General features: G+C 38.9%; 1 protein-coding gene across 1 annotated transcript; it reads right to left on the bottom strand.

Moving 5' to 3' along the window:
• On the bottom strand, positions 1,688-2,551 carry LOC109841442. Its single transcript, XM_020410414.1, has one exon. It carries the CDS (start codon positions 2,549-2,551, stop codon positions 1,688-1,690), a length of 864 nt encoding a protein of 287 aa, XP_020266003.1.

The following is a 13,947-nucleotide window of genomic DNA, read 5'->3' as shown; positions in this document are numbered from 1 at the left end:
CGGTCAAATATATATATATATATATATATATATCATACTCCCTTTAAAGTGGGAGTTCTTAAAAAACTTTCATTGGTCAATTTGACCACTAATCCTTTTCAATATTAACATTCTTATCCTAATTATAATTAGTTATCAACTAAAGCCATTAAATTAAAATTAAGTTCCTGAATTAAAGCTCTCTCCCTTCAAAACTAATTAATAAAAAATTTCTTTAATTACAATTGGTTGACAACTAAAGAGTATAAAGAAGATTAACCTCCTGAATTAGAACTCTTTCCGTTCAAAATCATTTAATAAAAAATTGATCCAATTAGAATTGGTAAACAACTAATTAAAGAGTAGAAAGAAGCTTAGAGCACATTAGTATTGTAAACATAATATGCATTGTATGTGTAAATATTAACCAATTGATTGATTCCAAATTGTGGAATTAATTAATTATTAACAAAAAGTAATTGATTAAAGTATTTTTTGTAGTAGTCCCTTAAACCTTTCATATTTTGAAATTAGTCCGTCAAAGCATTGAAATTATTTTTAGGTAACACGGCTCTTAAGTTATTTGAAATTAGTCAGTCAAATTAACGGTATAATTAGCAATTTGAAGGACTAATTTCCCTCTAATTGCTTTTTTACTCTTGATTGGAGAAGCTGATATCAAAATAACTTAAGAATTTCGGATGTAATAGCTATTTCAATGATTTGATGAATTAATTTTAAAATAATAAGAATTGAGTAACCTAGTAGTTCAATGTGGTTATCTTTGCAAACTTATGAAGATGTTTTCTTAAATGATGATAGGTTTTCTTATTCTACAGTCATTAGGGATTAAGACAAAAGATTGTTTTCCCTTTTCTTTTTTTACTTCATAAGAATTTTATGTCATCTATTATTATTAGATTTGAGATATTGAAGAAATTGATTGCTATATGAACAAATAATCTTTTCGAATAATGTGTAGCTTACATTGCTCATGGTTTATAAGCGAATAATCTTTTCCAATAATTTATAGCTTACATTGCTTATGGTCACAACGACACATAAAATGAAAGCTGAGGGTACATAAATATAAATATTAAGAAAGTTCACAGATAATATTACATCATCAAGTTGAGATTTCAAAGAAACGCTTTTACAACCAAGTTATACTAAAAAATAAACCGAACAAATAACCACGTGCCATGCACATGTATCTCTCCTAAGATTATATAGATGCTGCTGCAGGGAACTTTTTACATCAAATATTTTTATATATATATATATATATATTAATAATTAGTATATATATATATATATATATATATATATATATATATATATATATATATATATATATATATATATATATATATATATAATATATATATATATATATATATATATATATATATATATATGTATATATATCATATTATGATATATATATACATATATTTATGTATATATATATACATATATATGCTATATAGATATACATTATATATATGTATATTATATATACAATATATATGTATATTTCTCTCTCTCTCTCTCTCTCTCTCTCTCTCTCTCTCTCTCTCTCATTTTTTTCAATGAATTAAAATTTTATGCATCTCCCAAATTTTGAAAGTGTATGTACAACAATGCTTTGCCAGTTCATCTCTGGCAAGAAACTAAAAAAAAACAAATTTTCATCAAGCTATTTAGCTTATATTTTTCCTATTTTATCATTTATAAGTTCAGGAATTTCTTCATTTATCACCTTTGATAAGATTGAAATCTTCACCTCCCTGACTAACTGAGCAAGTGTATGGAGCTTTCCTTGGAAGATTCTCATGTTTCTTTCCTTCCAAATCCAATAAACAGTCGCCGACAGTGCCATTCTCTTCATCTTCTCCATGAAACCTTTTCCTTTCAAATGTGTACTATACCAGTTCACAACTTTATCCCAGCTGCATGATCTCCATGAGTAGTTTAACCATTCCATCATCTCATTCCAAATATGTGCTGAATACTGACATTCAAAAAAAATGTGCTTACATGTTTCCTGTTGAGTTGTGCACAATATATACTGATTTTCATTTAGCATTCCCATCTTGCATAATCCGTCCTTTGTCAGAAGCCCGGAGAGGGTGACTAGCCATAAAATAACTGAGTGTTTAGGATAGTGTAAGCCTCCCCAAGTTGTATCTGACCATATAGCATGAGTTGCTGAAATGGTAAGAGCATTGTATATAGCTGATATCTGTAACTTTCCATTTACATAACAGCTTTCCATAACTCTTTGCAGGTTGTTTCTGTCACCAAATTTGTTAAGAGCCATATCTCTTACTTTGAGTAATTGCCTCCACATCCAAGAATCAGTTCTCTTTGGTTGAATCTGCCATATATCCAGTTGATGTATATAATTTTCATGTACCCATTTAATCCATAATATATCTTTTTTGATGTGAATCATCCATAGCAATTTAATTGCAGCTGCATGATTCCAGTCCTTTGCATTGTATAGACCCAGACCTCTCATCATCTTGTCCTTGCATACATCATACCCAGATGTATCTTGCAGTTCCATAAGAAATCAGAGCAAAGTTTATCAATTTTTTTCAGAATCTTGATGGGTAGTACATAGTTGCTTGTCCAGTAATTCTGAATCCCCATAATGACAGTTTTAATCAACTGAATCCTTCCAGCATAAGATCGCTTCCTTTTGTTCTGCCATCCATGAAACTGTTCTGATATTTTGCTTATCAATGGTGAGCAATCTAGACGAGTAAGCCTTTTAGATATCAGGGGCATCCCCAAGTACCTAACTGGCATAGAGCCTTCTGGGTAATTCAGGTGAGAACAAATCTGATCTTTGATATTATCTTCAATTCCTCCCAAGTACGCTGCACTCTCTCATTTTTTTTATCTTGCTTAAAACTGATCTCCTTCAATAGCCTAATAATTTTTCCTTCAATATATAGAAGCAATCGAAAAAGTTAAAATTTATCTTTGGTAGAAAACAAATCTAAAGCAGGGAAAAACTGGAAGCATTCAGTTCTAAAAACTTTCCTTTAGATAAAATTACTTTTAATAAACAATTCTGGTAAGGAGGGATCTGAAATATCTGAATTTCCACAGAACAGCCGATACAGTGTCGTGCATGTTGTGCATGCCCAGTCTTCAAATGAAGTGAAAGATAAAGGAAAAGAACCAGTGATACCTGGAAGTTCATGGATACATGTGATTAGAAGTAAAATTAAACCCAATTCCTTTTCTCCTTTGACTCACATTGGTAGTGATTTAGATCCCTCTACAATTGATAGAGGGGGTTTGTCATTATGAATCTCACATTTTGGATTGTCAGGGGATTGAACAAATCCCCAAAGCAACATTTGGTGAAGCTGCATATTTCACAGTATCATTTATCTTTTGTTGCTCTTTTGGAAACAAAAATAAAGATAGCAAATCTACCAGGTATTGCAAAAAAAATAGCTACAAAGTGGAAATGGTTTTCAAATGCAAACTGCACTGGAACAGCTAGAATACTGCTATTGTGGGATCCTGATATGCTGGAAGTTCAGATTTCTTGTTTTTCTGCTCAGCACATCACTTGCAAAGTTAAATCAAATGATGGCAGGTTCAATTGTGATATCTCTTCAATATATGGATTTAATCAAATGGAAGCTAGAAAGGATCTATGGGGCAGGTTCAATTGTGATATCTCTTCAATATATGGATTTAATCAAATGGAAGCTAGAAAGGATCTATGGGGTGACTTATTTTAGATTTCACAATCTATTGGCAACTCCCCCTTGGCTCTTGAGTGGGGACTTTAATGCGTTACTGGATAATGAAGAAAAGCTGGATGGTACTAGTTTATCTGATCCTGATCTTAATGACTTCAGAAAATTTATAGAGGATAGTCATCTTTCTCACTTAAAGACTTTGGGAAGTTTCTTTACTTGGAATAATAAACAAGATACAGTCACAAGGGTCTGGAGTAGGCTGGATAGAACTCTGGTCAATGATTCTTGGATCCAAATTTATAACTCCAGCCATGTTGAATACTTATTGCCCAGCTTTTCAAATCACTCTCCTGACTTTGTTTCAATTTATGAAGATGAAAATCAAGGTAAGAAACCTTTCAGATTTTTTAAAATGTGGACTAATCATCCTAATTTCCTTCCCACAGTTGCATCAGTCTGGCAAACACATGTCAGAGGTTTTAAAATGTTCTTAGTTCGCGCTAAGCTCAAACTTGTGAAAGAAGCTCTGAAAGATCTTAACAAGAAACACTTCTACAATATCAGCGAACAAGTAAATAGAGCTAAATTAGCTTTGGAAGATGCTCAAATGAAGTTGCAAGTGGATCCCCTCAACTCTGATTATATTGATCAGGAGAAAAAATGCATTACCTCTTATAATAAACTTTTGGCTTGTGAAACATCATTTTTTCAGCAGAAAGCAAGGATACTTTGGAGTTTACAAGGGGACAGATCCTCAAGTGTATTCCACTCTATTATCAAATCAAACAGGCATCATAACAGAATTATGGTCCTGTATAACAGCTTGGGAGATAGATTAACTGATAAAGAAGACATGGTAAATGAGCTTATTATGTTCTTCAAAAATCTTATGGGCTCTGCAGTTGAAACAGCAAAACCAGACATCAACATAATAAAGAGTGGAAATTGCCTGAATGAAGCTCAAGCTAGATTCCTTGCTGCTCCAGTAACAAAAGAAGAGATTAAACATGCAGTGTTTTCTATGCCAGATAATAAAGCACCTGGACCTGATGGTTTTAGTGCTTCATTTTATAAATCAGCTTGGACTGTTATAGGTGATGATGTTACTCTTGCGATTGAAGAATTCTTCAAGACTGGAAAATTACTGGGGGCTGTTAATTCCACTTCTATTACGCTCATCCCCAAGGTAAATTGTCCCAAATATCCCTCTGATTTCAGACCTATATCCTGCTGCAACTGTCTTTATAAGTTCATCTCTAAGATTCTGGCTAATAGAATTCAAGCAGTCCTGAGCATTCTCATTAACGAAGCACAATGTGCTTTTGTTAAAGGGAGACAAATACAAAATAATATTCTGTTAGCTCATGAAATTGTTAAAAATTATGGAAGGAAGCATATATCTCCAAGAGCAATGTTGAATATTGATATCAAAAAAGCTTTTGATACAATTAGCTGGAAGTTTTTAGAGGAGATATTAAATGGTATGGGATTTCCAAAGGAGATGATAAATTGGATTATGGTTTGCATATCCACCCCCAAATTTTCCATCTCTCTTAATGGCACTCTACATGGCTATTTTAGAGGTGAAAGGGGTTTGAGACAAGGAGATCCCCTCTCTCCCTACTTGTTTATCTTGGGCATGGATTATCTTTCAAGGAGTCTAAGTAGACTGCACCATGACAGGAATTTTAAGTTCCATCCAAAGTGCAAAAAATTAAAAATCACGCACTTGATTTTTGCGGATGATTTGCTTCTTTTCAGTAAAGGTGATCTTGTTTCAATTCAAATGCTACACAAATTATTAGCTGAGTTCAGTGCTACTTCTGGGCTTGAAGCAAACCCAAGTAAGAGCTCAATCTTTTATGGGGGAGTTGGAGACACAGTTAAGACATCTATCAATGCTTTACTGGGATTTACAGAAGGAAAACTGCCTATTAGATATTTGGGAATGCCTCTCATTTGTAAAAGGCTGTCATTTACAGATTGTCTTCCACTTATCAGCAAAGTCTCTAAACAATTTCAGAATTGGATCATCCATAGAAAGTTATCTTATGCTGGGCGTTTGCAAGTTATCAAGAGTATAATCTTGGGCATACAAATCTTTTGGACATCAAGCTATGTGCTCCCCTCTAGAGTTTTGAAAAAAATTGATGAATTATGTAGAAATTTCCTCTGGGGGAAAAATGAGCAAACCTTCAGACCACCTTTGGTTTCATGGGATACAGTGTGTCTAAGCAAGATTTGTGGTGGTTTAGGTGTTTTCTCTGCTTTTATTTGGAACCAAGCTGCTGTTTTAAGAACTATATGGCATATTCATGAAAATAAAGAAGCAATGTGGATCAAATGGGTGCATGGCACCTACTTAAAGCATAGAGATGTTTGGAGTGTGGAAGGGAAGACAAATGATTCTTGGTTATGGAGACAAATTTTGAAAATCAGGGACAAAGCCATCATGAAATGTGGAAGTGTAGAAAATTTGAAGAATGTTATCAACTACTGCTTGCTTAATTCCAAAATCCAAATATCCAGACTTTATAATGCTCTATCTCTCAATGCAACGAAAGTCTTATGGTATGAAACTGTTTGGGAACCTTTATGCTATCCAAAACATGCATTTGTGTTATGGTTAACCTTTCAAGATAAGCTTCTTACTCAAGACAAACTTCATAGGCGAGGGATTATCCAGACAAATTGCTACGTTCTATGTAATGGATCAAATTTGGAGGACCGTAATCACCTATTTTTTGGGTGTGCCTTCTCAAATGAAGTCTGGAATGGAGTAATGGATTGGCTACAATATTGTAGGCGTCGAAAAATGCTTGCAGGCATCCAAATACCACTCAAAACAATATGGAAGAACAATTTACACGTCATCGGGCAACACAAGGTGGCGCAGCAGCCCATGGTGCCGCGGCTAAGGCGCGACAGCACATAGTGCCGCGGCTAATGCGCGACAGCACATAGTGCCGCGGCTAATGCGCGACAGCACATAGTGCCGCGGCTAAGGCGCTGCAACCTAGGGTGCCGTGGCTATGTTAAAGGAGTGCTGTGGCGGTTACAAGGCAGTTATATAATGATTTTTTGAGGCTTACGTGGCAGCATATCAGAAATAGAACGTGTGCTGACGTGGACAAGCATTTAAAACACGAAAAAAGTGGTTAAAGGTCGTGGGAGAACGGTTTTAAGCACGATGGAACGTGCTGATAACCGTCTCTTTGGCCGCGGCAGCCTATACTGCCGCGCCAATAGATTCGGTGATTCCTAGAGATCTAAGCTCAGACTTGATCTTTGGAAGAACGGACATCTTACATCGATAAGATATTCGTTTTCAAATCTTTACTTCGATAAACGAAGGAGAGATCCCTAAACAACCTCACGATCTACGAATCGGTGGTCCACGAGCTAAAGCGTTCCCGGCACAGGCAAAGTCCCACAAAAACAGTAGTTGATAAACGACTTCTGTGTTATTTTCTCGAAAGTTGTAATTTTGTTTATTTTTCATTGTAACATTCTGTAAGCAATCGAAGTTTAATGGAATCTGCAATGGAAACGACTTTCGCTGAAAACAAACTGGCGACCACAGTGGGAGCCAGCGGCCTCGCTGCCGAGGCCGCAGTGTCGCAGCCGATCAAAATCATCGTCACTGAAGAGATCGAATACGAATTCGATCAAGCAAAATTCGAGGAGTACTTGTCATCCTCATCCTCAAAATCTTCCTCGTCCCGCAAGTGCAGGAAGATTTCTTCTTCAAAGAAGGTTTCCAAGTCTCCAATTCAGATGAAGACCGCAGATGAAGATTCTTACCAAGTCATCGCCAAGGAATCTCTCTGCAACATCTCTGCTCCTAAGGACTCTGCACCAATTAAAGAGTCCTTAAATCATGGCCAGCCGATAATGACAAAGAGGGCTCGTCAAAGGCAACGCCAGCGCCGCGCTCGTCAATTGGCTAAGGCCATGCAACAAACCGACGGAGTCCATTACTATACGGACTTAAAGTCGAGAAAGAAAAAGGTGAACCAATTGCCTCAACGGCAAACCAATCACATCTCTGCACAACTTATGACGGAGGAATGGACTCTGGTCAAAAGAGCCCGTTCTACTCTCAAAGAGCGTATACAAAGGCGTCAAGCAAAGGCGGCTCGCGCTCGTGCCCTTCGTCAACAAGCGCAGAGGAACAAGAAGGAAGTGGTGTCTGAAAAGCCATCGAAGAACTGCAAAGCTTGGGTTCCAAAAAATGAAAATACCCAAAAATTACAGAGGAATGTAAACTCTTACCGCAGCAGCTTATACTGCCGCGGTAATCTATTCGACCGCGGCAGTCCAAGCTGCCGCGGCACTTTGCTCAACCGCGACAGTGAAGACTGCCGCGGCACTTCATGTGGTCGTGATGTTCATCGCCGTCGCAAAACCACATCTGCAGTTCCATCGACACCCAATCCTGGTCCTTCTACTGCAACAGCGTCTACTTCATCACCAGTGAAACCCTGGGTTAGCCCAGATTTGTCCGCATTCAAGATAACAATGGCGGATCGCCTCGGTCCTTCAGTTGACAATCGAGGCAAAACCCCAGTTAAAGAACCATCAGATCCTGTAAATAAACCGTTAATGGTTTCATACGCAGGGGGTCGTAAACACCCTCCTGTCAGATCTGCACAAGTCCAAAACGAGAGAATACTAGTTCACTCTCGTTTAGGACCTCTGAAAACTCCACACCCGCAAGGGGGTAGATTTAAAAATTTAACTTTGGATCGCCCAGAGGCGACGACCAGTCGTCCTATGCATGTTAACAAAGTTCAAAGGCAAAAGATAGGTTGCTCAAATTACAATAATGATGAGCTGTACTATCAGAAAAATGACTCAAAAAAGAGGATTGCCCGAGAAGATGAGTCCCATTGCGCATGCGAGAAACTCATTAAGGCAGTATTGACGGAATACGGTTGCTCTAAAAATAATTCAACAAGAGTATCCGTATTTCAAAGATTGTCCAACGAAGCGTCAAGACCCAAAACAAGACGTTTCAACAAGAAGAAATCTGTAATCCGACAGGATGAGTTCCCTGAGGTCACTATCAACATGACCAACAAGGGAAAGCAAAAGTCAGTTAACCACGACCCTGATTTCTCTCCGGGGGGGAGAGTTGAGCGGGGTCTTTCTCAAAGGATGTTGTGATTACAAAGAAGAGCCAACCTACGTCGAGATTATAAGAGAATGCACGAGGGGCTATCTTCGGATGAAGAAATGTCAGATACTTGTTCCACCATTGCATCGGACGATACCGCGTCTAGTGTTGGGCGAGTCAGAGAATCATTCGCGATCACGCCGGATCAACTGGCTCACATACTGCAGGAAGCGTTGGCTAAACAATGGAAGAAATTAGAGCTGAATTTAAAACTGAGATGGAGTTGACTATGCAGCAGATGCGAGATTTGCAGGTTCAGCAACACCAACCGGAGTCGAGCCAGAAGGCGGAATCCAGCCGACGACGATATTTGAAGATCCTCCTCCAGATAAAGACAACTCCGGAAGCGATCCGACCAAGTCAGCCACTCAACCTCCACAGATCTATTTGAAGAAAAGCGAGGAAGAGGACAAGAAGATGCACGATCTTGAGAGCAAAGTCAACGCTTTGATGACGGCTCAAGAAGTGAAGAAAACGGGCATCCCATACCCGTACCCGAGGGAGTGGGACCTGATTCCTTATCCCCAGAAATTTAGTTTGATTAACTTTACTCCTTTTGATGGCAGGGGTTCACCAACTCAACACTTGATCTATTTCAAGTCGCATCTCGGCGCAATATCTGGGAACGAAGCCCTGATGGTCCGGTCATTCGTAGGAACCCTTCGCGGGCCTGCCTTCGATTGGTACCGACGCCTTAAGCCCGGGAGTATCACTAGTTGGGAGGATATGGAAGAACTATTCCTCACCAATTTCTTCGACGACGACACAGATGTCTCAATTGGCACGTTGTTGGATGAAAAGCAGAAGGATGGGGAATCGGTTGACGTCTTTGTCAAACGATTCCGGGACAAAGCAGTGAATTGCAGAGATCCACTCACAGAAGAGTTTATACTATAGACATGTCACAACAACTTGTCATTGGATGTGTTAGAGGTGATGGGGGTTGTGCCTTCTAAAACTTGGAAGGAGTTGAAAGTGAGGGGTGAACAGGCTGAACGCTTTCTCAAGAGAAAGAATTTGGAGAGAGGTCTGCCACCAGCTAATAATCAAAAGCAAAACTTTAATCCTCGAGGTAGAGGAAGAGGGTCCGTGGCAGCTGTTGATGCCCATCAAACGTCACAACAACCACCGCAACAACAACCGCAGCAGTCATCTTTCCAACTGGCGCCAAATCAGAATCAGCAGCCCCCGAGGCAGCCCAAGACTTCTGAGCCTAGATTTCCGAAGGAATATTCTTTCAAAGATGATGAAGTTCCGGTCATCTTCAAATACTTGTTAGAGAATAACAAGATCAAGCTTCCACCGGTCACAAACCAAGAAGAAGCAACGAAGATTAATGACCCGAAGTATTGTGCCTATCACAGGAGGGTCTACCATCCCACTAAGACGTGTTATGTCTTAAAGGATAAAATACAAACCTTAATTGATGTTGGTATTGTGACGCCGAAGCCAAAGGAGAAGAAAGTAGGCGCAAACGCAGTCTCAATTAGCTTCGGATCGGTTCCTTTGTCCAGGTTTCAAGCAGAGCCAGTATCAAAGGTCAAAGTGCAAACCATCAACGATGACCCTCATGGACAGCGCCAGAAGGGGCTTGTATCTCACACAATCCCTAACGGCAAAATCCTTTGGGTTCATCCGGATTTGCTTGAAGATGAACAGTGGACAACATCCACGTCGAAGAAGTCAAAAGGCAAAGGAAAAGAGAAATCCTGTTATGGAGCATCGGCGATTCCCGAGAAGAACGATGAAGAAATCCCAATCCTACCACTTTCCGAAGGAGAACAGGAATCTTTTATTACTAAGAGTGGAAATGAATACTGTTTCAACCACCCGTATGCATCCGAGCAATTAGCCGAGCAGGGGGTAGTGAAAGCTGTACCTTCTAAAACTCTGATGGAGCTGGGGGTGATTATAAGTCCACCCGTAGCAACCGAGAAGCCTCAAAGAATTGATAAGCAAAAGGAGAAAGAACCTCGATACAAAGAGGTTCAAGTTCCGAGGCAGTCTCGTTTCGATCGATCGATTGGACGAGATAAACCGGAAAGCTCGAACATTTCATACCACTTCGATGTTATGACCCAATTGGCTAACATCCCAGTGAAAGTAACTCTACACGAGTTATCATGTCTTTCTAAAAACACTAGAGATGCGTTCACCATTACTCCTGACCAGCTCACTCAAGTAGTTCAAGAAGCGTTAATCAAGCAGAAGGAAGAATTTGAGGGTAAAATGGAATTGGCTATGCGACAAATAAGAGAGTTGCAAGCGGAAATGTGTAGATTTCCTAAATCTGACCATCAAGCTGGGTCTAGCTGTTGCGCTACACCGATCACGCCTATTTCAAATAGGAAAAATAACGAGGGTCCGAATCTAAATATGGTCATCAAGACTGATTCACCCATCGATAACACTGGGGGTGGTACGACCACATCCTTCAATGATACTGGGGGTGGCCCAATTCCTTCTTCTCGACATCGCTCAAAAAGATATGAAGATGAAAATGAAAAGCAGAAGGAAGTCGAGTCTGTCACCACCTCAATTAGGCGCTGTCCCAAAAGAAAAACAGTTGAGGAAAGTCAACTAGAGTTCATACCCAGATTTGCTGTTGATCAAACACCACGACGATAACCACGGGAACGGTCGCCACAACAGTCGCGTCAGATACCACGATACTCCTTCAAAGACGATGATGTTCTAGTCATCCTCAAATATCTTCTAGAAAATGACAAAATCAAACTCCCACCTATAAAAAATCAAGAGGAAACTAGCGGGATTGCTGACCCGAAATATTGTGAGTACCACAGGAGGATTCTTCATCCCACAGAGAAGTGCTACACCCTCAAAAATACAATACAAGCCTTGGTTGAAGCCGGTGTCTCAATAGTAAAACAAACTGAATGAGAATGATCGCCACACTCCGAAAAGTATAAGAGTATAAACTGCTTCTTCTAAAACTCCAACGGGTATAGGAGTATAAAGTGTTTCCCTTGTATATATCGGGAAGTTCCCAGAAGAATACTGTATGCGGTATTCTTAGGGATAACCCAATCACTGTAAAAGTGATAAATAAGACATTTACATTTAAACCCTAAATGTTAGAATGTTTTCTTTTACCAAATTCACTAACTCTCATGAGTTACTTTGTTGAGATGAGATTCAATTCTGTAAACAGTTAATCTTTCCTCACAAAACCCCTCACCGATCAAATCGATCGACAAAGGGTACACCAAAATCCGTCATGAATTAAAGTTATTTAAATTCCCACAACCCATTTGGTCAAACCTTTGAACAGTTAGGACCAAAGCCAAAATCCCCTCTTGATTCCTTCCATGAACAAGAGGTCCACCTTCGATTTGCGCAATCAAACCTATAAAAGTTAGGATTGCTTCCAATCTCAATTGATCAAACCTTATTCAGATTCTCTGAATAGAAATCCCACTTCAAATTTCCTTTGTACCAGGAGATAGAATATAAAATTCTTCCTCTCCGATTCTGGGTTTATCTCTACCAACAAACAAGAGACCAGGAGATAGAATATAAAATTCTTCCTCTCCGATTCTGGGTTTATCTCTACCAACAAACAAGAGACCAGGAGATAGAATATAAAATTCTTCCTCTCCGATTCTGGGTTTATCTCTACCAACAAACAAGAGACCAGGAGATAGAATATAAAATTCTTCCTCTCCGATTCTGGGTTTATCTCTACCAACAAACAAGAGACCAGGAGATAGAATATAAAATTCTTCCTCTCCGATTCTGGGTTTATCTCTACCAACAAACAAGAGACCAGGAGATAGAATATAAAATTCTTCTTCTCCGATTCCGGGTTTATCTCTACCAACAAACAAGAGATTGAGAAATGGAATATATAATTCTTTTTCTCTCCAATTCTGGGTTCATTTTCCTGTATAGGAAATATAACCTACTCTCATTCCAAAATCCATGTCGTTCACACATGGGGGAAGTTATCTCTATCCCTTATTAGAGATAAGCCTACATCTAACACATGTAGCCTACATATTCAATATGATAGTTCAAAGTCTAAAAGAGTTTAATTCTTTTAGCGCAACGTTATATGTGAAACGGATTTAGATAATTCACATACTAGCCCGACTCAAACGGTAGTCGGTAAAGGCATATCAAATCCGTTGATGGCTGAGGATTTGCCAAAAATCCTATGAGTATTATGGTTATTTATTCTAAACGAGAATGAGTAATCATAATAAAATCTCAATAAACAAGAAAGTTCACTGTATTAACCAAAAGAGTTCAAACAAAACAGCATAAAAAATAAACAACAAAACAGCATAAAAAATAAATGTATGTTCTCAAAATTACAATAATTTGTAATGGCGGAGTTCATCTTCTAATTGGGAAAGCCTTGTCGCAAAAGCCAGCTCGAGCTCAGGTATCAGATTTGCTTTAAATTTCCTTTCATCGATGCTTCGGATTTTGGCGGCTTCTTGCTCCTTGTCAGCAAAAATCTTGTCCTGGAGGTTCAGTTGCCGGAGTGTAATCACCTCAGCTTGAGTTACCTCCGCTAGATCAGACTCCAGAAATTCACAAGCATCCTTAGCTTCGGCAAGTTGCTTTTCTAAGTGAGCTATCTCTGCCCGACGCGACTCCAAGTCACGATACATGTCTACCTTTATTTGTGCCTTCTTGGCAGCGCTCACCTGGAGTTGATTGATGCGAGTTTTTAGTATTTGAAGTTCAGTTTCAACGGATTTCTGAGAATCACGCCATGCCTGTAGCCTCAAGTCCGTTTGAGAAGCGATGTAAGAAGGTGCGCCATTAGCTCGAAAGTTCTGCAACTGTTCAATGTGATGTTTAAGATCGACCAAATAAGCTTCAATGGAGTTAGACAATTCAGCGCACCCCTGTTCTTTAATTCCTGATACATGGCGATCGAGAGACTTCCTAAAAAGTTCAAATGGTGAACCTTTAAGAAGAATCCGATCAACCATGGCGTTTAAGAAAAGAACGAAACTTTGGACGTCAACGCAGAGGGCAACTTGGTCTGGATCTTCATCTGCCAATAAAGTCTGAATACGCTCG

The sequence above is a fragment of the Asparagus officinalis genome, chromosome 5 (genome assembly GCF_001876935.1).
Source record: "Asparagus officinalis chromosome 5, Aspof.V1, whole genome shotgun sequence".
In the NCBI taxonomy this organism is placed as follows: domain Eukaryota; kingdom Viridiplantae; phylum Streptophyta; class Magnoliopsida; order Asparagales; family Asparagaceae; genus Asparagus; species Asparagus officinalis.
This window is presented reverse-complemented; position numbering and strand designations above follow the sequence as displayed.